The sequence below is a fragment of the Dryobates pubescens genome, chromosome 25 (genome assembly GCF_014839835.1).
Source record: "Dryobates pubescens isolate bDryPub1 chromosome 25, bDryPub1.pri, whole genome shotgun sequence".
Classification (NCBI taxonomy): Eukaryota; Metazoa; Chordata; class Aves; order Piciformes; family Picidae; genus Dryobates; species Dryobates pubescens.
Window position 1 is genome coordinate 5,229,481 of NC_071636.1, and position 25,612 is coordinate 5,255,092.

General features: G+C 57.7%; 1 protein-coding gene across 1 annotated transcript in view; it reads right to left on the reverse strand.

Moving 5' to 3' along the window:
- Positions 1 to 25,612, reverse strand: part of MYO18B (myosin XVIIIB) — an 83,365-nt gene that overhangs the window by 21,628 nt on the left and 36,125 nt on the right. Inside the window, exons 24-37 of the mRNA XM_054173281.1 lie at positions 24,598 to 24,687; positions 22,133 to 22,252; positions 21,918 to 22,026; positions 20,329 to 20,453; positions 17,684 to 17,838; positions 16,165 to 16,288; positions 14,984 to 15,184; positions 14,771 to 14,881; positions 12,540 to 12,644; positions 9,216 to 9,362; positions 3,356 to 3,469; positions 2,478 to 2,594; positions 1,729 to 1,812; positions 383 to 520 (exon numbers count right to left, since the gene is read on the reverse strand). Coding sequence (XP_054029256.1) covers positions 383 to 520; positions 1,729 to 1,812; positions 2,478 to 2,594; positions 3,356 to 3,469; positions 9,216 to 9,362; positions 12,540 to 12,644; positions 14,771 to 14,881; positions 14,984 to 15,184; positions 16,165 to 16,288; positions 17,684 to 17,838; positions 20,329 to 20,453; positions 21,918 to 22,026; positions 22,133 to 22,252; positions 24,598 to 24,687 — 1,740 coding nt within the window. The remainder of the gene's footprint in view (positions 1 to 382; positions 521 to 1,728; positions 1,813 to 2,477; positions 2,595 to 3,355; positions 3,470 to 9,215; positions 9,363 to 12,539; positions 12,645 to 14,770; positions 14,882 to 14,983; positions 15,185 to 16,164; positions 16,289 to 17,683; positions 17,839 to 20,328; positions 20,454 to 21,917; positions 22,027 to 22,132; positions 22,253 to 24,597; positions 24,688 to 25,612) is intronic.

The window sequence follows — 25,612 nt, forward strand, 5'->3', positions numbered from 1 at the left end:
TGTTTGCAGCACTGAGCCCACAGCCGGCTCCCAAGAGCCCTGTGGGGTCAAACCTGATGGGGCCCTGAGCAGCCTCATCGAGCAGGCGATGTCCCTGCTCACTGCAGCGGGGCAGGGCAGGCAGACCTTTGAGGGTCGCTCCCAACCCCATGCACTCTGTGGTTCTGTGATGATGGCAGTGCCCTGACCATCCCCAGCCACGGGAGAGCTGCCCAAAGGCCTCCCCCATCCCTTCCCACCCCTTCCCGGGCTCCTCTTCCCCCAGAGGCGAGGCGGTGGCATCGCTGCCCCGGCCGTTCGCTGGCAAGCTGCCTCTCTCCCCAGGGCTCCACATGGAGAGCCTGTGAGCGGCGGAGGGTGCGCGGTGAAGGGCTGCTGGTACCTCGAAGCGCTTCATCTGCACGGCCTGGAAGTCCAGCTGGCTCTCCAGGTCGCGGATGCGAGCCTCCTGCCGGCTGACGATGGAGCGCTCGGCCGGGCACTGCTCCAGCTGCGCCGCCCGCGCCTGCGCTGCCTGCAGCTGCCGGGGGGGGGGGATGCGCCGAGTCAGCACCTGCCCACCCAAAACACCTGCCCACCCAAAACACCTGCCCAGCCCAGCCCCTCACTCTCCCACCAGTCCCTCATCCCGTGTGACCTGCACCACCAGCCTCTCGGGGGGTCCCAAAGGGGTTCGGGGTGCAAGGGACCTTAGAGACCCTGGAATGGTTTGGGGTGGAAGGGGCCTTAAAAAGAAGAGAACCCTAGAATGGTTTGGGATGGAAGGGACCTTAGAGACCCTGGAATGGTTTGGGTTGGAAGGGGCCTTAAAAAGAAGAGAACCCTAGAATGGTTTGGGGTGGAAGGGACCTTAGAGACCCTAGAATCCTAGAATGGTTTGGAGTGGAACAGACCTCAAAGATCCCAGAATCCTACAATGGTTTGGGGTGGAAGGGGCCTTAAAGAGCACAGAATCACAGAATGGTTTGGGGTGGAAGGGACCTTAGAGACCCTAGAATGGTTTGGGGTAGAAGGGACCTTAAAGATCCTAGAATGGTTTGGGGTGGAAGGGACCTTAGAGACCCTAGAATGGTTTGGGGTGGAAGGGGCCTTAGAGACCCTAGAATGGTTTGGGATGGAAGGGACCTTAGAGACCCTAGAATGGTTTGGGGTAGAAGGGACCTTAAAGATCCTAGAATGGTTTGGGGTGGAAGGGACCTTAGAGACCCTAGAATGGTTTGGGATGGAAGGGACCTTAGAGACCCTAGTATGGTTTGGGGTGGAAGGGGCCTTAGAGACCCTAGAATGGTTTGGGGTGGAAGGGACCTTAGAGACCCTAGAATGGTTTGGGGTGGAAGGGACCTTAGAGACCCTAGAATGGTTTGGGGTGGAAGGGAACCTGAAGATCTTAGAATGGCTTGGGGTTGGAAAGGACCTTGAAGATCTTCTAGTTCCAACCCCCCTGCCATGGGCAGGGACACCTCCCACTAGAGACCAGCCCTCAAGGCCTCATCCAACTTGGCCTTGCACACCCCCAAGGAGGGGGCATCCACAGCCTCCCTGGGCAACCTGTTCCAGTGTCTCCCCACCCTGGGAGCTGATCCTGGGATCAGCTCCACCCCAGGCTCAGCCTCACCACCAAAGGACACCCAGGGCTGACGCCAGCGACCCAACGGGCACAGACCTCAGAAGGTGCCCAGAGGGCTCTTGCTGCTCAGCTGTGGGTGCCAGGGGCTGGGGGGGAATTACCTTCTCCTGAAGGCTGTGCTTTTCTTTCTTCACCTCCTCCACCTGTGCCTGCAGCTCCCGGATCTGAGCGATGTCCGTCGCCGACTGCAGAAAGGGGAAGGCCAACAGTGGGAGCAGCGCCCAGAGCTTGGAGCAGCGGGCACAGGCCACAGGGAATGTGGTGCCAGGGGCATGCTCATGCCAGCACCTCCCACCACCAAAACAAGGAGCTGCTGAAGGAGCTTCTTCCTCCTGACCCAGTGCAGCTTCCCTAATTTTTGAGACAGACACTGGGAGATCAGGACAGAAAGCAGAGTGCCAAGGTCGTTTCTGTCCCCAGGGTCCTTCCAGACACAGGACACACCCCTGCAAAGGGCACCAGACTGTGAGGTGTCCATCCCACCAGCTCCCCTGGGAGCCTTGGGGTCCCTCAGCTCCAGGGGCAATCCTTTGGGAGAGCCTGGCTGCTGCTCAGGAAGCCCCTCAGGGCTGGCTGTCAGCACTAAGAAAGCTCTGCATGAGAAAAGCAGAGTGAAAGAGAAAGAGGATCCAGAGAGGGATGCTGGAGGATTCCTGAACTACTGGAACCAAAGCCAAGAGATCCCTTGAAAGAAGACTCAGAATCGTGGGGGGAGAGGAACCAGAGCCATGAGCCATCCTTTCCTCTCACCACAGCATCTGCTTCCTGGGCCCCCCCTGCCTGTGTCCCCTGCTGGTGATGCCCTCTCTCAGGGAGGGAGCTGCTGTCCCTCCCCTGCCCCAGCTCCTACCTGGGCAATCAGAGCTTTGTGCTTGTCCATGAGCTCGTTCAGGTCTTCCTGGTCCTCATCAATGCGCTTCAGGAGGTCAGCTCTCTCGTGCTGCAGCTGGTACAGCTGCTCATCCACCTGCAGGAGGGACCATGGGGGCCTTGGCTCACACATCCCGTGGCAGGACCACAGCATGACACCACCCAGGCCATGGCATCCTCCAAATGGCACCAGGAGACACAAAGGGAACTCCTGGCTGTCTGCAGAGGGCAGCTAGGGAATGCTCATCCCCTTCAGGGTCCACTGCTGCCCAGGGCAGTGGTGGAGTCCCCAGCCCTGGAGGGGTTTCAAAACCATGGTGCTGAGGGCCATGGTTTGGGGGTGCCCTGGCAGTGCTGGGTTATGGAACAGGCACCCCAGGGAGGGGATTGAATCCCCATCCCTGGAGGTGTTCACAGAGGCAGAGATGTGGTGCTGAGGGCCATGCTTTAGCCCCATGCACTCGATGGTCTGAAAGATCTTTTCCACCCACAGCCAATCCGATGGATCTGTGGTTCCTGGGAGCCCAGTGCCTCAAACAGCTGGCACAGGGCTGAGTCCACCCTGCCAAGGTTCTGGGGGGTTCTGTGGGCAGCCAGACCTGAAGGTTTCTCCTGGCAGGGCAGCAGATGCTGCTGAGCTCCCCCTCCCTTCAGCTGCATCTCGGAGCCGTGGTGGGAGCTGCCGCTGCGCTGTTCCAGCCCTCCCCAGCCTCAAGCTGAGCTTCATGGTTGGGACTCAGTGACCTCAGAGGTCATTTCCAACCTTACTGAGTCAATAACTCTGATTATTGCTCCCCACAGAGGGAGGCAGGACTGTGCCCACCCCACTCCCACCTCATTACATCCCCACAAACTCACCAAGGTCTTGTTTCTGTTGAGGGTCTCCAGCTCAGTCTGCAACTTCTCCAGCTCCTGGGCTGCTGTCTGCTGGCACCTCTGGGCCTCAGCACATTTGGCTTCACTCTCTTCCAGCTGGGACAAAAATAGGGCAGATCATAACTGAAGGTGCAGCAACCAGATGCTGCTGCTGCTGCTGGTGACCTTCCTGCACATCCAAGAGGCTCAGGGGAGACCTCATTGCTCTCTACAACAACCTGAAAGGAGGTTGTAGCCAGGTGAGGGTTGGTCTCTTGTCCCAGGCAAGCAGCACCAGAACAAGAGGACACAGTCTCAAGCTGTGCCAGGGGAAGTTTAGGCTGGAGGTGAGGAGAAAGTTCTTCCCAGTAAGAGAGATTGGCCATTGGGATGTGCTGCCCAGGGAGGTGGTGGAGTCCCCATCCCTGGAGGTGTTCAAGAAAGGATTGGACCTGGCTCTTGGAGCCATGGTTTAGATAGTCATGAGGTGTTGGGTGACAAGTTGGGCTGGATGATCTCTGAGGTCTGTCCCAACCTTATTGGCACGCAGCTTGGTGTCATCTGCAAGCTTCCTGATGACACACTCTGTGTCTTCAATAAAGATGTGAAACAGAAATGGTCCCAACATTGACCCCTGAGGTACACCACTTGTGACCAGCCAGCAGCTCCACTGACCACCACTCTCTGCTGACCACCACTCTCTGGGCCCTTTCACCTAGCAGAGTGTGTGCTGGCTCAAGGCTCCCAGCCCCCAGTGCTCTAGCCAGCAGAGTGTGTGCTGGATCAAGGCTCCCAGCCCCCAGTGCTCTAGCCAGCAGAGTGTGTGCTGGATCAAGGCTCCCAGCCCCCAGTGCTCTAGCCAGCAGAGTGTGTGCTGGATCAAGGCTCCCAGCTCCCAGGGCTCTAGCCAGCAGAGTGTGTGCTGGATCAAGGCTCCCAGCCCCCAGGGCTCTAGCCAGCAGAGTGTGTGCTGGATCAAGGCTCCCAGTGCTCTAGCCAGCAGAGTGTGTGCTGGATCAAGGCTCCCAGCCCCCAGTGCTCTAGCCAGCAGAGTGTGTGCTGGATCAAGGCTCCCAGCCCCCAGTGCTCTAGCCAGCAGAGTGTGTGCTGGCTCAAGGCTCCCAGCTCCCAGGGCTCTACCCAGCAGAGTGTGTGCTGGATCAAGGCTCCCAGCCCCCAGTGCTCTAGCCAGCAGAGTGTGTGCTGGCTCAAGGCTCCCAGCCCCCAGTGCTCTAGCCAGCAGAGTGTGTGCTGGATCAAGGCTCCCAGCCCCCAGTGCTCTAGCCAGCAGAGTGTGTGCTGGCTCAAGGCTCCCAGCCCCCAGGGCTCTAGCCAGCAGAGTGTGTGCTGGATCAAGGCTCCCAGCCCCCAGTGCTCTAGCCAGCAGAGTGTGTGCTGGCTCAAGGCTCCCAGCCCCCAGGGCTCTAGCCAGCAGAGTGTGTGCTGGCTCAAGGCTCCCAGCCCCCAGGGCTCTAGCCAGCAGAGTGTGTGCTGGCTCAAGGCTCCCAGCCCCCAGGGCTCTACCCAGCAGATTGTGTGCTGGCTCAAGGCTCCCAGCCCCCAGGGCTCTAGCCAGCAGAGTGTGTGCTGGCTCAAGGCTCCCAGCCCCCAGTGCTCTACCCAGCAGAGTGTGTGCTCAAGGCTACCACCTTCCCTTTCCCTCCATCGAGTGGAATTTTCCACTTGGGCAGGATAAATCCCAAGCACCCAACCCCTCCTATTTTCCAACCCCCCCCCTCCAAAAAAACCCATGCATAATGTATGAAGTCCTGAAGAACATCTCCATGCCTTGCTGCACCATCTGTTAAATACCTGAGTAAAAAGAGGGCTGCTGCAGCCTTATTAAGAGGCAGGGCTGTGCTTGGAGCCAGATGGAGCCTGGGGAGCGGAAGCGGAGCGTTTCAGCTCCGCTCTCCCTTGCTGCGGAGGTTGGTGGGCTGCTGGTGGGCTGGGTTGGCTCCCTCAGCTCCTTGGCATGAATGCCAGCAGGAATTGTTTAGATGTAAAGGAGGGAATAATCATGGGGTAGGGGGGTTGGGGGGAGGGGGGGTGGAGGGGCAGGGGAGGGAGGAAGTGTAATGTGCGGCAGCACAGCAAAACCTCCCTCGCCTCAGTTTCCTGAGGGCTTTGACTCGCATGGAAGCACAGAATGGTTTGGGGTTGGAAGGGGCCTTAAAGGGCAGGGAATCCTGGAATGGTTTGGGGTTGGAAGGGATATTAAAGATCCTAGAATGGTTTGGCTGGAAGAGACCTTGAAGATCCTAGAATCCTAGGATGGTTTGGGGTGGAAGGGGCCTTTAAGAGCAGAGAATCCTGGAATGGTTTGGGGTGGAAGGGACCTTGAAGATCCTAGGATGGTTTGGGGTGGAAGGGATATTAATGATCCTAGAATCCTAGAATGGTTTGGCTGGAAGAGACCTTGAAGATCCTGGAATGGTTTGGGATGGAAGGGACCTTAGAGATCCTAGAATGGTTTGGGCTGGAAGAGACCTTGAAGATCCTGGAATGGTTTGGGATGGAAGGGACCTTAGAGATCCTAGAATGGTTTGGGCTGGAAGAGACCTTGAAGATCCTGGAATGGTTTGGGATGGAAGGGACCTTAGAGATCCTAGAATGGTTTGGGCTGGAAGAGACCTTGAAGATCCTGGAATGGTTTGGGATGGAAGGGACCTTAGAGATCCTAGAATGGTTTGGGCTGGAAGAGACCTTGAAGATCCTAGAATGGTTTGGGATGGAAGAGACCTTGAAGATCCCAGAATGGTTTGGGATGGAAGGGACCTTAAAGAGCATAGAAACCTAGAATGGTTTGGGGTGGAAGAGACCTTGAAGATCACCTAGTTCCAACCCCCCTGCTCTAGGCAGGGACACCATCCACTAGACCAGGATGCTCAAGGTCCTGTCCAACCCCGAGCACTTCCAGATAAGAGGCATCTACAACCTCCCTGGGCAACCTGTTGCAGTGCCTCCCCACCCTCACTGGACAGCATTTCTTCCATGGGCATGAGTATGACCATGGCCATGGGCACTCCATCAGCCACGTCAGGCTGAGCTGCCCTTGCCTGCCCGTCTCCCTCGGTGCAGGTGGGAACAGCTGGTGCTGGCAGCTGTTCTTCCTGCAGAAGCATTATCTCAATTACATCTGTGTGGTGTTGGAGCTGCTCCTGCCTCCTGATGGGTTTGTTTCTGTGCAGATTAATTAATCACTGCGTGGTTTAGAGGGTTGGCATCCTCAGCTCAGCCCTGCTGCTCGGTGGTGCGGGATGCGCAGCCTGTGGATGGACAGCTCTGTGACGCCTCTGTCCCCTAGGGCAGGGCACTCCTTGGCACCATGAGCTCACCCTGGGGGTCAGATTGTCCCCTGCAGCCACTCAGGTTGCTCAGCACCAGCTGTGAATTGGCTTGAGCTAAGGAAAATCCTCTGTGAGCCCTGCTCCTGCCTCCAGCATCCCTGACAGACCTGGGGCTGCTCAGCCTGGAGGAAAGGAGGTTGAGGAGAGACCTTCTGGCTCTCTGCCATTCCCTGAGAGGAGGCTGGAGCCAGTTGGGGGTTGGTCTCTTTTCCCTGGTATCAGGTGATAGGAGAAGCAGAAATGGCCTCAGCTTGCCTCAGGAGACATTTAGGTTGGACATGAGGAACAATTTCTTCCCCTTGAAGGATATCAAGGCCTGGCCCAGGCTGCTCAGGACAGTGGTGGAGACAGTGGTATCAAAGCTGAGGAGATGTGGAGCTGAGGGAGGTAGTTTAGTAGTGACCTGGCAGTGCTGGGCTAATGGCTCAGCTGGGTTGGACTCTGATCTGAAAGGTCTCTTCCAAGCAAAATGATTCTGTGATTCCAGGAGTCTGTGATTCTAGGATCCCTATGGCAACACATTCCCAAAGCAAGCAGTGCTGCAGCTCCTCATTAGAGAGCCAGCAAACGTGCTGAGCAGAAGGCAATTAACAGGGCTGCAGGAAATACAAATAAAGAGAAGAACACTCCACCACTCTTGCCTGGATCACAGAATCATAGAATCAAAAAAGACCTCAGAGATCATCCAGCCCAACCTGGCACCCAGCACCTCCTGACTAACCAAACCATGGCTCCAAGTGCCACATCCAATCCCCTCTTGAGCACCTCCAGGGGCAGCACATTCCAAGGGCAAATCTCTCTCTCAGTGAAGAACTTTCTCCTCACCTCCAGCCTAAACTTCCCCTGGCACAGCTTGAGACTGTGTCCTCTTGTTCTGGTGCTGGGTGCCTAGGAGAAGAGACCAAGCCCCTCCTGGCTACAACCTCCCTTTAGGGAGTTGTGGAGAGCAAGAAGGTCTCCCCTGAGCCTCCTCTTCTCCAGGCTAAGCAACCCCAGCTCCCTCAGCCTCTCCTCCCAGGGCTGTGCTCCAGACCCCTCCCCAGCTTTGTTGCCCTTCTCTGGACACCTTCCAGCACCTCAACATCTTTCCTAAACTGAGGAGCCCAGAACTGGACACAGGACTCCAGGTGTGGCCTGAGCAGTGCTGAGCACAGGGCAGAATGAGCTCCCTGCTCCTGCTGGCCACACTGTTCCTGATGCAGGCCAGGATGCCATTGACCTTCTTGGCCACCTGGGCACACTGCTGGCTCCTGTTCAGCTGCTGTCAACCAGTCCCCCCAGGTCCCCCTTTTGATCCCAGAGAAGTGCTCCTAAGAAGACCCTCCCCAGCACCAGAGGCTTATCTCATGTCTGGGAGCAGAGGATGCTGGCACAGAGTGGGGTCACCACTCATCCCCCACACACAGCTCCAGCCTGCTCTGCAGAGAATTCCTGTGGCTCAGACAAGGGGAATCATAGAATGGCTTCACTTGGAAGGGACTTTCAAGGTCATCTAGTTCAAACCTCTTAAACAGGCAAGGGCACCTCCACCTGCCAGAGCCACAGTACCCAGATCAGCTCTGAACAACTGAATTGTCTCCCATGCTGTTATCCTACACCTCTTAACCATTCATGGCTTGGCTCAGCCCAGGCAGCAGTGACCTCTGGAACACACCTCCTGCTTGTCTGCCCTTCCTGCTCTTTGGTTGCCATCTCAAGGTACCCATACTGGCTCTCTTCAGGATGAAGGTCTCTAGGAATATGCTTGAATGGTCCAGCCACAGGGAGGTGAAGCATTCAGTGAATGGCCAAGGTGAGGGGAAAGTTCTTCCCAGAAAGAGGAACTGGCCATTGGAATGTGCTGCCCAGGGAGGTGGTGGAGTCCCCATCCCTGGAGGTGTTGCAGATGTGGCACTTGGAGCCATGGTTTAGTTGTCAGGAGGTGCTGGGTATTAGGTGATAGGTTGGACTTGGTGATGTCTGAGGTCTTTTCCAACCTGCTTGATTCTATGATTCCAAGCAGAGCAGGCTGCTCAAAGCCTCATCCAGCCTGGTCTTGAGCACCACCAGAAGTTCTTCCCAGCAAGAGGCCATTGGGATGTGCTGCCCAGGGAGGTGGTGGAGACACCTTCACTGGAGGTGTTTAGGCAGAGCCTGGATGAGGCACTTGGTGCCATAGTTGAGTTGATTAGATGGTGTGGGGTGAGAGGTTGGGCTGGATGATCTCTGAGGCCTCTTCCAACCTGGTTAATTCTGCATTCTGCCAGGGATGAGATGCCCACAGCCTGCCCCAGTGTCTCACTGCCCTCAGAGGAAAGAATTTCTCCCTAATCTCCACTCTAGATCTACCCTGTTCTAGTTCCAAGCCCTTTCTCCTCAGCCTAGCATTCCAGAGTCCTTCCCCAGCTCTCCTGCAGCCCCCTTCAGGTAGCAGAAGGCCACTGGAGGGTTTCCCTGGAGGCTTCTCCAGGCTGAGCAGCCCCTGCTGCTTGCAGCCCGCTCCACGGGGCAGGGAGCCGGCCTCTGCCACCCACCTGCTTGCGCAGCCTCTGCAGCTCCTGGGCGCTGGCCCCAGGCTCCCCCGGGGCTGCCATCAGCAGCTGGACGTCAGCCAGCAGGGCCCTGGTCCGCCGCAGGTCCCTCCGCAGCCGCTTCTCCACGTCGAAGTCTCGGTGCCCAATCTGAGGGGGATGGGGTGGGATGGGATGGAATAATAGAGGAGAGAAGGGGAAGAGAGAGGGGGAGAAGGGGAAGAGGGGGAGAAGGGGAAGAGGGGGAGAAGGGGAAGAGGGGGAGAAGGGGAAGAGGGGGAGAAGGGGAAGAGGGGGAGAAGGGGAAGAGGGGGAGAAGGGAAAGAGGGGGAGAAGGGAAAGAGGGGGAGAAGGGGAAGAGGGGGAGAAGGGAAAGAGGGGGAGAAGGGGAAGAGGGGGAGAAGGGGAAGAGGGGGAGAAGGGAAAGAGGGGGAGAAGGGGAAGAGGGGGAGAAGGGGAAGAGAAGGGATGGAATAGAATGGCATAGGATGCCACTCTCCCTCTCCCCTCTCCTTCCTTGGTCTCTTCTCCCAGGCACCCAGCACCAGAACAAGAGGACACAGTCTCAAGCTGTGCCAGGGGAGGTTCAGGCTGGATGTTAGGAAGAAGTTGTTCCCAGCAAGAGAGATTGGCCATTGGAATGTGCTGCCCAGGGAGGTGGTGGAGTCCCCATCCCTGGAGGTGTTTAGGAAGAGCCTGGCTGAGGCACTTGGTGCCATGGTTGAGTTGATTAGATGGTGTTGGGTGAGAGGTTGGACTGGATGATCTCTGAGGTCTTTTCCAGCCTGGTTAATTCTATTCTATTCTATTCTATTCTATTCTATTCTATTCTATTCTATTCTATTCTATTCTATTCTATTCTATTCTATTCTATTCCATCCCATCCCATCCCATTCTATCCTATCCCATCCCATTCTATTCCATCCTATCCTGTCTATCCTACCCTGTTCTTCTTCCACACCTCTGATGCAAAGCATCTGGAGTGCCCATCAGGTGCTGCAGGATGGAGCTGATGCAGCCCTCCCTGCGAGAATCCCCAGCCCTGATTCCCTCCAGCCCTGCTGGGCCCTTCTGGAAGCTCATCCCTGGGGGGCACTGTGGGGGTCCCCTCACCACTCTGAAACCTTTTAAAGAAGTGGGAAGGACTTGAAAGTGGAAAAAAAAACAACCACCCAACCCCTCCTCCACTCCCCCCTCCTCCCCAAGCTGAGAGCAACCATGGTTACCAGGAGAAAAGAAGCAGCAAACCAGAAGCTAAAGAGGGAGATGACTCCAGAGCTCGATTTGAGACTAACTGGAGTGGAAGGACATTTCCCAGTGTGTCTGTTCTCCACAGCTCTCCTTTCAAAAGCCCTTCTCCTGTTGCTGCTGGCTGCTGGCTCAAATTAATTGTGTGGATTTGACCCTTGTAACCTGGTCCAGAGCTGGCTGGCCTTTGCTGGAAGCAGAACTCATTGGCATCTCCATTTCCTTAATTAGTTTTCTGGGCTGGATGGGTTGGTGGTGGCTTCCCCCCCCCCCCACCCTTCTTGGTTAATGAACTGCTCTGAACTCCCTGGCCACTGTAAATCAGGTGGGGGTTTGGGGGGACTGCAGTGGAGCAGCTCTGCTCTCATCCTACCATCCCTCCCTCAGGAATCTTGGAGCCCAGGCAGCATCATCCTCACAGCTGAAGGTTTGCCCAGCACCACAGAGGAGGGACTGGGGGGCTGGGGGGTGGGGGGGTGTCACAGACTCATGGAATGGTTTGGGTTGGGAGGGACCTTCAAGATCATCCTGCCATGGACAGGGACACCTCCCACTAGCTCAGGGTTGCTCAAGGCCTCATCCAACCTGGCTTTGAACACCTCCACGAAGGGGGCAGCCACGGCTGTGGGTTGTAGCTGGAAGCAGGGGGGCAGGTACAGCAGTCACCACCTCCCACAGCAGCACAGCCTGGTGCTTCTGAAGTCACAGAGCCAGGAGTGTGTCTAATGGCTCTGCCTGCAGCTCACAGACACAGTCCCCAGCTAGGCTGTGCCAGCTCCTTGTACTTTCTTGCTGGAGGGTGCCCAGAGAGCACCTGGGGACAGACATAGAATGGTAGAAGCCTCTAAGGTCAGCCAGTCCAAGCAGCAACCCAACACCAGCATGGCCACCAACCCATGTCCCCAAGTGCCATGGCCACACATTCCTTGATCACCTCTGGAGTTGGTGACTCTACCACCTCCCTGGGCCAGGATGGACCTTGCTTGGACCTTGGTGGGGCTGGCTGTGCCCAGCTTGATGGCATTGAACAAGTCCAAGTGCTGGGTTTGCACTTTGGCCACAACAACCCCAGGCAGAGCTACAGGCTGGGGGCAGAGTGGCTGAGAGCAGCCAGGCAGAAAGGGAGCTGGGGGTGCTGGTTGAGAGTAGGCTGAACATGAGCCTGCAGTGTGCCCAGGGGGCCAAGAAGGTCAGTGGCATCCTGGGCTGCATCAGGAACAGTGTGGCCAGCAGGATCAGGGAGCTCATTCTGCCCTGTGCTCAGCTCACACCTTGAGTCCTGTGTCCAGTTCTGGGCTCCTCAACTTAAGAAGGACACTGAGACACTTGAAGGTGTCCTGAGAAGGGCAACAAAGCTGGGGAGGGGTCTGGAGCACAGCCCTGTGAGGAGAGGCTGAGGGAGCTGGGGTTGCTTAGCCTGGAGAAGAGGAGGCTCAGGGGAGACCTTCTTGCCCTCTACAACTCTGTGAAGGGAGGTTGTAGCCAGGTGGGGGTTGGTCTCTTCTCCCAGGCAAGCAGCAGCAGAACAAGAGGACACAGTCTCAAGCTGTGCCAGGGGAGGTTCAGGCTGGAGGTGAGGAGGAAGTTCTTCCCAGAAAGGGGAAGTGCCCATGGGAATGTGCTGGCCAGGGAGGTGGTGGAGTCCCCACCCCTGGAGGTGTTCAAGAGGGGACTGGATGTGGCACTAGGAGCCATGGCTTAGTTGATCAGGTGGTGTTAGGTATCAGGTGCCAGGATGGACTTGATGATCTCTGAGGTCTTTCCCAACCTGGCTGATTCTGTGACTCTCTGATGCCCACAGCCTGGCACCCAGTGCCTGCTGCACTGCAGGCCACTCCTCTGCTGCCTGGTGCTGGGCAGAGGCAAGCACAGAGGCCGTGGCAGCCAGCTGCCTGTGTGTGCAGAACCCAGCTGCTGTCCTCTCCACACACACTTCCACACTCCCTTTTCCACAGGCAGCCTTTGGGGCTGGGGCAAGGCCAGCAAGCCACTTTGGCTGGCCAGGAGGTAGCAGTGAGGAGAGGGGGGGAACCCTTCAGCCCCACCAGGCTGGCCCCAAGGTAGGCAGCATCCTCTTACCTGCTCACACAAGGTGCTGATGAGCCCTTCCAGGTCCTGTTTCTCATGCAGCACCTTCTTCCTCTCCTCATCCTCCTGTTCCAGCTGCATCTCCAGCTGCCTGAGCTGTGCACAGCAGAAGGGAAAAACACTTCAGAGCGTGGCCACAGCCCCAGGTCCTGGCAGGATGTGGCCACCACCACAGCAGGGATCTGGTAGCTGCTGGCAGAGGGTGCACACCAAAGCCTCCCAGAGCTGCAGCTGGGGCTGGGAACCAGGAAGGGGCCAAAGCCCTCAGAGCCACTCCTGCCCTCAAGGCAGTGCAGCTGCTCCTGAGCAGGAGGAGCAGAGGAAGCTGTCCTGGTGCCTGCAGGACTTTCTGGGGACATGTTGGCATCTTTGAGGCACTCTGCCTGCAAGGCATGGTCTGAGGTCCCTGAGGGCTGTACCTGCAGCTCTGGAGTGGTTACATGGAGCCTTTAGCCAAGCCAGAAAAGAGAGGGTGGCTCGAGGGTCTAGAGCATGAGTCTGCTGAGGAGTGGCTGAGAGAGGCTTAGGTTGGGCATGAGGAACAGTTTCTTCCCCCAAAGGGTTGCAAAGGCATGGGCCAGGCTGCCCAGGGCAGTGGTGGAGTCTCCATCCCTGGAGGGGTTTCAGAGCTGTGGGGATGTGGTGCCATGGTTCAGGGGTGCCCTGGTTCAGGGGTGCCCTGGTTCAGGGGTGCCCTGGTTCAGGGTTGGATTGAGCTCTTCCAACTAAACCCATTCCATGATTGCATAATTCCTCCACGGTTCCTCAGCTCATCCCCTGGCCACAAACAAGGCAAGGAACATGCTCCTTGCTCCAGGTGCCCACCAGTGAGGGCAGGGCAGTGGCCTTGCAGGGCAGAGTGTGCCATAAAGGCAGGATTGCTAGCCAGGAGCAGAGGGAGCCTGAGAGCCAGCACCAAGCCTTCATCCTTCTTGCTCAGAGCACTGCAGCAGCATCAGGAGGAGCCCAGCACTGGGGCAGCCACCCCAGAGCTCTGCCATGCAGCTGAGAGAGGCCCAGCAAGGCCAGCTGGGTGCTGGTGGTGCAAATGTGCTGACAAGCCAAGGCAGCCTGCTGCCAGCCTGCTCCTCCCCTCCTGAGCAGCTGCCTGGCTGTGCCTGCAGGAGCCACCGTGCCAGGCTGTGACCCTGGCACAGCTCCCTGGAGCCCTCCCTGTCCCAGCCACCTCCTGCAGCCCCAGCTGCTGCTCAGCCTGGGTTTAAAACAGGAATGGGAGCAAGCTGCTGAAGGCTGCTGGCTCTCCAGGCTGTCTCTGCCATGTAGTCGTTTGGAAAACAGCCCTGGGGCCATGCAGGGTGAAGGAGAGAAGGATGAAGTGTGGGCTGAGGGCAGCTGAGTGCGGGCTGAGGCACAGCACCTCCTCCAGCCACGCTGGCAGTGCCCTGCTCTCTGCACAGGGTGATGAGATGGAGGCACAGGAGGACAGGGAGGACTCTAGGAGGAGCCCTGGGCTGAAACTAAGGATGCATCATAGAATAATTGGGGTTGGAAAAGCCCTCTAAGGTCACCAAGTCCAACCACCACCCCAACAGCACCATGGCCACCAAACCATGGCCCCAAGTGTTAAACACCCCCAGGAATGGTGAGTCCACCACCTCCATGGGCAGCCTGTTCCAGTGCCTGACCACTCTTGCAGCAAAGAACAGTGTGACCCTTGCTCAGGCTGGGCTGCTGCTGGGAAAGCAGCTCTCAGCCACCCTGAGGAGTGGAGTGGAGTGGAATGGAATGGAATGGAATGGAATGGAATGGAATGGAATGGAATGGAATGGAATGGAATGGAATGGACCAGGTTGAGATCATCCAGTCCAACCTCTCACCCAACACCACCTAATCAGCTAAACCATGGCACCAAGCACTCCATCCAGGCTCTTCTTAACCACCTCCAGGGATGGGGACTCCACCAGCTCCCTGGGCAACACATCCCAATGGCCAATCTCTTTTGCTGGGACCAATTTCTTCCTGACATCCAGCCTGAACCTGCCCTGGCACAGCTTGGGACTGTGTCCTCTTGTACTGAGAGAAGAGACCAGCCCCCACCTGGCTGCAACCTCCCTTCAGGGAGCTGGAGAGAGCAAGAAGGTCTCCCCTGAGCCTCCTCCTCTCCAGGCTAAGCAAGCCCGTGGGGCTGGTGGATCCTCCTGTGCACTGTGGAAGGAGGGGCAGCCAGCACCCTGCCCCCACCACACTCAGCACCAACCTACCCTCTTCTGGCAGGACTGCCTCACGTCCTCCAGCTCCTCCTCCTTGTCCTCCAGCTCCTTCTGGTGCATCTGCTTCATCCTCTCTATCTCCAGCTCCAGCCTCTGGTGGAGCTGAAAGACCCAAAGCTGAATGCCCCAGCAGTGCCCCAGCAGCCTGGAGGGCTGGTGCTGGTGCTGGTGCTGGGCTGGATGCGCCCAGGGGGACCACAGTACCTGCTCCAGGTGATCGACTGCGGCCGTCTGCCGCTCCAGCTCTTTCCTCTGCTCCCCAGCGCTGGCCTCCAGGTCCCAGAGCCTCTTCTTGAGGGTGGGCACAGCGCTGGCATCCGGGGCGCTGGGGGCGCTGAGCTCCTGCAGCCGGCTGGCCGCGGCGGCCGCCTGCTGTGCCAGCCTGGCCACCTCGGCCTCCTTCTGCTGCTCGGCAGGGAGGGGGCAGAGGGTCAGGAGAGGAGTCCCCAGCGGGGGAGGGGGCATTGGCACAAGCACCTTGGCCTTACAACCCAGACAGTTCCCAACAGCAGCAGAGGCACTCTGGAGCAGCAGTGGGCAGCCCCTGCCCTGCATGGACACCACCCCCACCCCTCCCATCATGAGCCCTGAGCGCTGCTCAGGCCACACCTGGAGTCCTGTGCCCAGTTCTGGGCCCCTCAGCTTAGGAAGGATGTTGAGGTGTTGGAAGGTGTCCAGAGAAGGGCAACAAAGCTGGGGAGGGGTCTGGAGCACAGCCCTGGGAGGAGAGGCTGAGGGAGCTGGGGTTGCTTAGCCTGCAGAAGAGGAGGCTCAGGGGAGACCTTCTTGCTCTCCCCAGCTCCCTGAAGGGAGGTCACAGCAGAGCACAGCAGAGGGGCAGAGTCCCCTCCCTGCCCCTGCTGCCCACACTGCTGGGGATGCAGCTCAGAATGGGCTTTGCTCCCTGGCTCCTGACCTCACCTGCCCTCTCCCATGGGTTGTGCCCACAGGGGTTCTCCTCCTCCCTTTGCCTCCCTTGGTTGGCTGGCAGCAGCCTTGGGCTTTCCCCCAGCCCTGATGCCATGAGGGTCTCCAGGGGCACCTGGCACAGCATCACCCCACGGGAGCACAGACCTGCAGCTCCTTGCAGGTGAGCTTATGGCTGGAGGTGTGAAGAAGACCACGAGTGCCTTCAGCACAGTGAGCTTAGGGTTAATGAGCTGCATGATGGGATGGAAATCACTTGTACAAGGCGATCCCTTGCTCTCCTGGCAGAGGAGGACAGTGCTGAAACCCCTCAGGGAGGTCCCAGAACTGCACTACCAGGGATGGGCACCACCTTGCTGGGATTTTCCTGGCAGCCTCTGCTGGAACTTGAGGGATCACAGCTCTGCCCCAAGAGCTGGCCCCCAAACTGGTGCCAGGGAGGGATGATTGCCTCTTACCTCCAAGCTCTGCTGCAGTTTGCCCACCTCCCATCGGATGCTGGTGTTCTCCTGCGCCACTTTCTCACGGAGGCTCCTCTCAAAGGCAGATTCCCCCAAGGCCTGGGCTAACTGCAGGTCAAATCTGGAGAGGGGACAAATGCCACCTGTCCTGAGAAGGTCTGCAATGGCAGCACAGCTGCCTTCTGCTGGAGGGAGCAGAAGGGCAGGGAGGCAGCCTCAGCCAGCAGCACGCCCCTTCTCCTGCCGTGAGGCTCCCTGAGGGCTTTGGAGCTGGCCAAAAAGCCCCAGGAGCTCCTGGCTGCCATCACTGGGTCACTCCACACAAGTGAAGGGCAGCCAAGCTGGTGAAGGGCCCTGAACACAAGCCTTGTGAGGAGCAGCTGAGGGGAGGGCTAGGGAGGGACTTCTCAGGATCTCAGGGAGTGATAGGACTAGGGGCAATGGAATGAAGCTGGGGGTGGGGAGATTCAGGCTGGAGGTGAGGAGGAAGTTCTTCCCCATGAGAGTGGTGAAGCCCTGGAATGGGTTGTCCAGGGAGGTGGTTGAGGCCCCTTTCCTGGAGGTGTTTAAGCCCAGGCTGGATGAGGCTCTGGGCAGCCTGATCTAGTGTGGGGTGTCCCTGCCCATGGCAGGGGGGTTGGAACTGGATGATCCTTGTGGTCCCTTCCAACCCTGACTGGTTCTATGATTCTATGACTAGGGCTGCTTAGTCTGCCAAAGAGGAGGCTGAGAGGAGACCTTGCCACCCTCTACAACTCCCTGAAGGGATGCTGGAGCCAGGTTGGGGAGGGGTTGGTCTCTTCTCACATGCAACAAAGATACATCAAAGCTTGAGCATGAGAGGGCCCCAGCACTCAGTGACCTGGGAACCAGGCAGCTCTCTCCATGATGCCACCAAGTGCTACCATAGAGCTGTTGAGGCTGGAAGAGAGCTTTGGAGATCATCATGAAGTGCAACAGCTCATCTAGAGCTTACAATCCCACCCCTTCTGCTAAGCCACTAAGCCATGCCTCTCAGCACCACAGCCACCTCCAGGGAGGGCGACTCCACCACCTCCCCAGGCAGCCAGTCCCAGTCTTTGACAGCCCTTTCTGTGAGGAAATTGTTCCTAATGCCCAACTTGAACCTCCCCTGGAAAGAAACCTCCTTTCTGTGACGAAATTCATCCTGATGTCCAACCTGAACCTTCCCTGGCACAGCCTGAGGCCATTGTGCTGGGCATGATCCTGTTCTGGAGGCATTTCACACCAATGAGATGCAAAAGGAACCTCCTTTCTGGGAAGAAATTGCTCCTAATGTCCAGCCTGAAGCTCCCCTGGCACAACCTGAGGCCATTCTGTTGGGCATGATCCTGTTCTGGAGGCATTTCACAGTCCCACACCAATGAGACGCAAAAGGAACCTCCTGGCTCGCTGCAGCCTGCAGCAGCCAACGGGGATGGGAAGAGCGGCTCCTCAAAGGCACCCCCAGCATCCCTGTGTCCCCTTCCCTGGCAGGGGTCCCCACCAGCCTCACTTCTTCTGCCTCTTCTCCAGCTCGTGGCTGCGGGCCTGCAGGCTCTCGGCGAGCACTCTGGCGTCCTCCAGCTCGCAGGCCAGGCGCCGGCACCGCCGCCGCAGCTGCTGCGACGTCTGCTTGGCCGCCTCACAGGCTGCTTGTGCCTCAGCAAGCTGTGGGTAGAGGTGACACTGAGCCCTGGCTAGAGGTGACAGTGAGCTGTGGAGGAGCCCTGCAGCACGTGGGCCACGGACATGCTCCCACATGGGGCTCGACCCCTCTCCGGCACCAGGGCCTTTGGAGATCCTTCAGCAAACAAGATGTAGCTGCCCGGACCCCTCACACTCCAGGTCTGCTGGCAGCATCCCATCCCTCCCTATCCCATCCCTCCCTATCCCATCCCCTCTCACCCTATTCCATCCCACCCCATCCCATCCCCTCTCACCCTATTCCAACGCCTCTCACCCCATCCCATCCCATCTCACCCTATTCCATTTCATCCCACCCTATTCCCTCCCATACCTATCCCATCCCACCTTCTTCTATCCCATCCCACTCTATTCCATCCCATCCCATCCCCATCCCATTCCACCCTATTCCATCCCATCCCCATCCTATCCCCATTCCATCCCACTGTACTCCATCCCACCCCGCTCTATTCCATCCCTATTCCATCCCATCCCCTCCCCTTCAATTCCATCCCATCCCATCCTATTCCATCCCATCCCCCTCAATTCCATCCCATCCCATCCTATTCCATCCCTATGCCATCCCATCCCCATCCTACCGCCATCCCACTCAATTTCATCCCATCCCATCCCACCCTACTCCATCCCATCCCACCCTATTCCATCCCTATTCCATCCCATCCCATCTCATCCCACCCTATTCCATCCCATCCCACCTATTCCATCCCTATTCCACCCCATCCCTCCTGCTCAGTCAGCCCCAGAGGTGGACTCCTGATCCCACTGCAGGAGCCAAGGAGCTGGCTGCCCCAGGGGCTTCACAAGGTTTTGTGGCCAGGGAGGCAGGCAGAGAGCTCTCTCGGCAGCCAGAGGATGCACTCATTAAGGACTGACTTTAAATAAGCCAGAGTGTGGTGCTAATGGAGCCTGTAATTCCGGGCCAGCTCTGGGGAAGCAAATGAGCTGCTTGAGCTTCACTCAGGCTCCTAGGACTGGGCTGCTTCGCTGACTGCTCTGTAATGGACCATGAAGAGCGCTCGTTTGTGCGGCTCAGCCTCAGGGCAGGTGTCCTGCCCCCAGCCACTGGGGCTTTGGTCCCTCCTGATGACAACGCCTGGGAACTGCCAGCTCCTCATAGCAGCAGCTCTTTGGGGGACAGACCATACAATCACAGAATGGGATGGGATAGGATAGGGTAGGGTAGGGGAGGGTAGGATAGGATAGGATAGGATAGGATAGGATAGGATAGGATAGGATAGGATAGGATAGAATTAACCAGGTTGGAAAAGACCTCAGAGATCATCCAGTCCAACCTCTCACCCAACACCATCTGATCAACTAAACCACGGCACCAAGTGCCTCATCCAGGCTCTTCCTAAACACCTCCAGGGATGGGGACTCCACCACCTCCCTGGGCAGCACATTCCAACGGCCAATCTCTCTTGCTGGGAAGGACTTCTTCCCAACATCCAGCCTGAACCTCCCCTGGCACAGCTTGAGACTGTGTCCTCTTGTTCTGGTGCTGCTTGCCTGGCAGAAGAGACCAACCCCCACCTGGCTCCAACCTCCCTTCAGGGAGTTGGAGAGAGCAAGGTCTCCCCTGAGCCTCCTCTTCTCCAGGCCAACCACACCACAACCTTGGGTGAGCACTGCTCCTCCATGCCTCCCCATGGGCAATGTGCCCAGGCATCACCAGGATGTTCTTCTTTTAGGCTCAAGGTGAGGAGAAAGTTCTTCACAGGGAGATTGGCCATTGGAATGTGCTGCCCTGGGAGGTGATGGAGTCCCCATCCCTGGAGGTGTTCAAGAGGGGATTGGATGTGGCACTTGGAGCCATGGTTTAGTACTCATGAGGTGTTGGGTGACAGGTTGGACTTGGTGATCTCTGAGGTCTTTTCCAACCTTATTGATTCTATGATACCTCCAGGGGCACAGCATCCACAGCCTCCCTGGGCAACCTGTGTCCAGTGGTGATGGTGCGAGCACAACCCAAACGCTTCAAGACCCACCACTGATTCCTTCCTCACTCCAGAGCTTCCCAAGCCCATGCTCACTCCTGGCCTTGACCAAGGTTGGATTTTGGCAGCATTCAGGCATTGGAATATGTAGCCCAGGGAGGTGGTGGAGTCCCCACCTCTGAAGGCATTCAAGAAACATGTGGCCATGGCACTTTGGCACATGGTTCAGTGGCCATGGGGGTGTTGGGTTGCTGGTTGGACTGGATGAACTTGGGGGGCTTTTCCAACCCAAACCATTCTGTGATTCTATGGAAAGTCACTTTTGAAGGTGCTCAATGAGAGCAGCAGCAGCCAGCAGCAGCAGCCAGCAGCAGCCAGCAGCAGCGTTTCTGAGCCTCAGCCCTGGGAAGCTTCACCTGGCCGGGACCAAGGAGATGACATCCAGCTGCACCCCTGGCTCCTCAGTGTGACCCTGGGGAGTGCCTGACCCCTCCTGCTCCCACAGCCAGCAGCTTGCCTTTTGCTCCAGCCCTGTCCTGGCTCCCAGCTCGGACTCCAGCCGCTCCTCCAGCTGTGCCAGCCTCTTCCGCAGGAAGGAGATCTCCGTCTGGGCGCAGTCGAAGCGCACCTGCCACTCGTCCTCTGCCAAGGCACAGACATCCAGAGGGGCTGGCTGGGTGCTCAGGCCATGCCAGGCTCAGATGGGTGAATGCTCCATGACACCACAGCTCCCACATGGCATGAGTACCCACACCGAGCTCATGAGGTGCAGCTGTCCCAGCTCACACGGGATCATGGAATTGCTTTGGTTGGAAGAGACCTTCCAGGTCACTGAGTCCAACCATTCACCCAGCACTGCCAGGACACCACTGGTCCTCAGCACCACATCTGCATGGCTTTGAAGCCCCTCCATGGGTGGGGACTTGGCAGCCTGGGCCAGGCTTTGACAACCCTCAATGGGAAGACATTGTTCTTCATGTCCAACCTAGCACGTAGTCCAACCCTAGGCAAAGCATGCATGCTTATCCTACCCCATCCCATCCCCATCCCATCCCATCCCATCCCATCCCATCCCATCCCACTTGTATCTCAGCAGCTTCCTCATCAACCCAAAACATGCTTCCAGCATACTCTGAGCTGCCAGGCAGTGCCAGGCAGTGCCAGCAGCACCCTTTGTCCTGATTCCCTGCCTGCATGCCCATCCCTCCTGCTGGATGAGCAATGGAGAATGGCAGGGTGCCAAAACCACACTGAGGTGGCCAGGGGCTGGGGGGAGCAGCATTTCTGGGGGACCTCTACCCACTGGGAGAACTTTCCAGCCCCACAGGTCAATGGTTTAGTTGATTAGATGGTGTTGGGTGAGAGGTTGGACTTGATCTCAAAGGTCTTTTTCAACCTGGTTAATTCTATTCTACTCCCCCTCTATTCTGTTCTACTCCCCCTCTATTCTACTCCTACTCCATTCCATCCCCCTCTCTTCTACTCCTACTCCATTCCATCCCCCTCTCTTCTACTCCTACTCCATTCCATCCCCCTCTCTTCTATTCTATTCTACTCTACTCTATTCCCTTCCATCCTACTCCTATTCCATTCTACTCTACTCCTACTCTACTCCTATTCCATTCCACCCCACTCCTATTCCCTTCCATCCCACTCCTATTCCCTTCCACCCCACTCCTATTCCATTCCACTCTATTCTATTCCCTTCCATCCCACTCCAATTCCATTCCACTCTACTCTATTCCCTTCCATCCTACTCCTATTCCATTCCACTCTATTCTATTCCCTTCCACCCCACTCCTATTCCATTCCACTCTATTCTATTCCCTTCCATCCCACTCCTATTCCATTCCACTCTATTCTATTCCCTTCCACCCCACTCCTATTCCATTCCACTCTATTCTATTCCCTTCCATCCCACTCCAATTCCATTCCACTCTATTCTATTCCCTTCCATCCCACTCCTATTCCATTCCACTCTATTCTATTCCCTTCCATCCCATCCCACTCTATTCTACTCTATTCCATCCCATCCCACTCCCCTCCTATTCTACTCCCCTCAGGAGCCCAGAGCATGCATCCCTCCCCTCTCAGAGCCATCCCTACCTCCTCCAGAGCCGCTTATCTTCATCTCGCGCAGCTGCACCAGCTGCTGGGCCTCCTCCAGCTGCTTTTCCACCGACTCCAGCTTCTTCTGCACTTGGTCATGTTTGCTCTGGAGAAAGGCAGGGAAGGAAAGGAGCAGCTCTACCCATCTCCAGGGCCCAGGGAGGCTGCGTCAAGGGCCAGCAGCAGGGCCGCAGGGCTCGGGGCTCTCCTACCTGCAGCTCCTGCAGCTCCCGGGCAGCGCGCAGCCGCTCCGCCCGCTCCCCGTCCAGGGCCTGGCAGGTGGCGTCGCTCTTGTACCGCTCATCCGACAGCTCCGTCGTCAGGTCGATGATCTGGAGGTCAGCAGGAGTCAGTCTGGGCACCACCATGCCCAGGGGGGTGGCCAGCCACCTTTCATCAAGCCAGTTGCTGCCCAGCCTGTATCGGTGCTTGGGAGCCGGCTGGGTCAGGGCAATCCCAAGCACCGATACAGGCTGGGCAGCAACTGGCTTGAGAGCAGCCCATGAAGAAAAGGCCTTGGGAGTGCTGGTGGAGGAGAAGCTCAATAGGAGCCAGCAGTGAGCACTTGCAGCCCAGAAAGCCAATCCCAGCCTGGGCTGCAGCGGGAGAAGCAGAGCCAGCAGGTCGAGGGAGCTGATTCCCCTCCTCTGCTCCATCTGCTCAGACCCCACCTGGAGCACTGCAGCCAGTGCTGGAGTCTCTACTACAGGAAGGATGTGGAGGTGCTGGAAGGTGTCCAGAGAAGGGCCATGAGGATGAGCAGAGGGCTGGAGCTGCTCTGCTATGAGGACAGACTGAGGGAGTTGGGGCTGTGCAGTCTGGAGAAGAGAAGGCTCTGAGGAGACCTAGTTGTGGCCTTCCAGGATCTGCAGGGGGCTACAGGAAAGCTGGGGAGGGTGTCAGGGAGGGACAGGACTGGGGGGGATGGCAAAAAAACCTAGAAATGGGTAGATTGAGATTGGATGTTAGGAAGAAGTTGTTCCTCATGAGGGTGGTGAGAGCCTGGCACAGGTTGCCCAGGGAGGTGGTGGAAGCCTCATACTTGGAGGTGTTTGCAGCCAGGCTGGATGTGGCTGTGAGCAACCTGCTGTGGTGTGAGGTGACCCTGCCCATGGCAGTGGGGGTGGAACTGGCTGAGCCTTGAGGTCCCTTCCAGCCCTGACAATTCTGTGATTCCATGATCAACCCAAGTGTCCTCATCCCTGTCCTCTGACAGCTGCCAGTGCTTAGGGTATGTGGTAAGTGCACACCAGCAGCCACCAATGTCACCAGTGGGAAGCCAGGCAGTGCCCAGTGGCTGCACTGCCAGCAGCTGGCAGCAGCAGGCTCCCAATGCTCCTTTCCCTCCACCCAATGACACTTCAAGGCACTTTGTGATGTTTTGCAGCCCCCTCTACACAAGCTCCTTGGCTGCTCCAACAAGTTCAAGCCCATAGTTGATGTGACTCCATAGTTAGAGTGTGGACAAGAGGAAATGGCCTCAAGTTGGCCCAGAGGAGGTTTAGGTTGGACATGAGGAACAATTTCTTCCTCTAAAGGGTTACCAGGCACTGGGACAGGCTGCCCTGGGCAGTGGTGGAGTCCCCACCCCTGGAGGGGTTTAAAGACATTTGGACAAGTTGCTTAGGGACACAGTCTAAGAGTTATGGACAGGGAGATGCTAGGTTATGGTTGGCCTCCACGGTCTTAAGGTCCAAGCAGGCAATTCTGTGCTGATGCTGAGAGGCAGGGGCCAGGCAGAGCCCTCCTCCTGCACGCCGTCTCCTTGCCATTAGCATTCATGCCACGAAGCTCAGCCGCTCCTGGTGTCAGCAGAGGCTGGCAAGCCTGCTCCTGAGAGCTCAGGGAGAACATGATCCATCTGTGTGTCATTCCCCACTCTAATTACACCCTGTGTCAGCAGAAGGGATGACACTCACGTGGCCACCTTCCAGCCTCACGCACCGGTGCCAGCGCGAGGTGACAGCTCTCCTTGCTGGAGGGGACAGGAGGCTTTCCCTGGGGACACCCCCAGGAATGGCCCATCCCCAGGGCATCCTGCCCGCTCTCTGGGCGCAGCTGGAGCACCCACTGCTCTGGCAGGGGAGGGAATCTCACCCAGCAGGGCCCCCCTGGTGCTGCCATGGGGCACCGCAGCTTATCTGAGCCCTGCCGGGAGAGCCGCAGCTGGCTGCGGTCACCCGGCCCCCACCCAGCCCTCAGCTTCTCCTGCTGGGATGGATCTGCTGGCTGCATCCTGGTGTTATGGTGCCAGCAGAACATCTCTGCAACCTGCAATGGGTTGCCCAGGGAGGTGGTTGAGGCCCCATCCCTGGAGGTGTTTAAGGCCAGGCTGGATGAGGCTCTGGCCAGCCTGCTCTAGTGTGGGGTGTCCCTGCCCACGGCGGCGGGGTTGGAACTAGAAGATCCTTGAGGTCCCTTCCAACCCTGACTGATTCTGTGATTCCAGGTCTGGTTGCTTGGGACCCTGAGCAACCTGCTCCAGCTGAAGGTGACCTTGCTGAGGGCAGGGGGTGGGACTGGATGAGCTTCCAAGGTCCCTTCCCACCCAAACCAATCTGCTTCTGTGCTTTCACATTTACCCCCCGGGGTGGCTCTTTTCCCAACCCGACCAAGCAGGGACTGCAGCAGAGGGACTGTTTAGAGGGGGCTGGGGGGGTGAGGGGGGAAGGTCTACCTTGCTCTCCAGCTTCTCTGTGGTCTGCCTGAGCTCACTGCAAGCCTGCTCAGATTTCTCCAGCTTCTTTCTCAGCGCTGCCAGCTCCTCCTAAGGGCAGATTGGAAAGGAAAGGTCCACGGAGAGCCCCAGCATGCTTGGTTTAGTTAGGAAAGGGAGGGAGAAATATGTAACAACCATGAAAAAAGCCTCTTTTTCTGTTCCAAGTAAGCAGGAGAGACGTGGCTGCCTTATTAAGACAAATCAGGAGGCATCCTTTGAAGGCTGCAGATTGCTGGGGCTGCAGCTCCTCCTGCCATGGATTTGGTCGGAGGGAATGTCAGCTCTGGTGTGTAACAGAGCACACCGCGGGGGGAGGGGGGAAAAAAAACCACCTCAAAGGCTCGGGATGAGCAGCCAAAGGCCTCAGAGCTGCTCTCAGAGCGTTCCTGGGGCCCTGGCAAGGTTATCACAGAGGCAACGTGGTTTGCCTGTGATGCTGTTCCTCGGGCAGCCTGAAGGAGCTGCTCCGCGGAGCCTGCTCCCGCTTTGATCTCCGACAGCTGAGCAGAACGTGCAGCGCTGTGATAAAACCAGGGGCTGGGGGGGGACGGGGCCTGATCCTTCCCCCCGTGGGCTTGGAGGGAGGCGCGGAGGCTTGGGCAGCTTTTATTTTGCCCGGATCAGCCTGAAAACGTCTTGTTAAACCCTCACTAAGGCAAGAGGAGGAGCAGGACTCCGGGGAAGACAGGCTGAGAATCCGGGGCAGGTCTCAGACCAGTGCAGAGGGGCCAAGGGTGGCTTTTCTGGGTCAGAAAATGCCCTTTAATGTCCCCCCATCAGCGGTGGCAGCGCAGCTGGAAGCCAGCAGAGCTCTGGCGACAGCACGGAGCAGAGTCCCCCACACTGAGAAGGTGTTTGGCTGCTCATCATCCACCATCTCACACAGGCATGGGGAGCACCTGTCCCCAGGGGGCTGGCTGCAGTGGATCCAGCCTCAGCAAGCTGCCAGGGGGGCACAGGGAGGGCAGTGGGG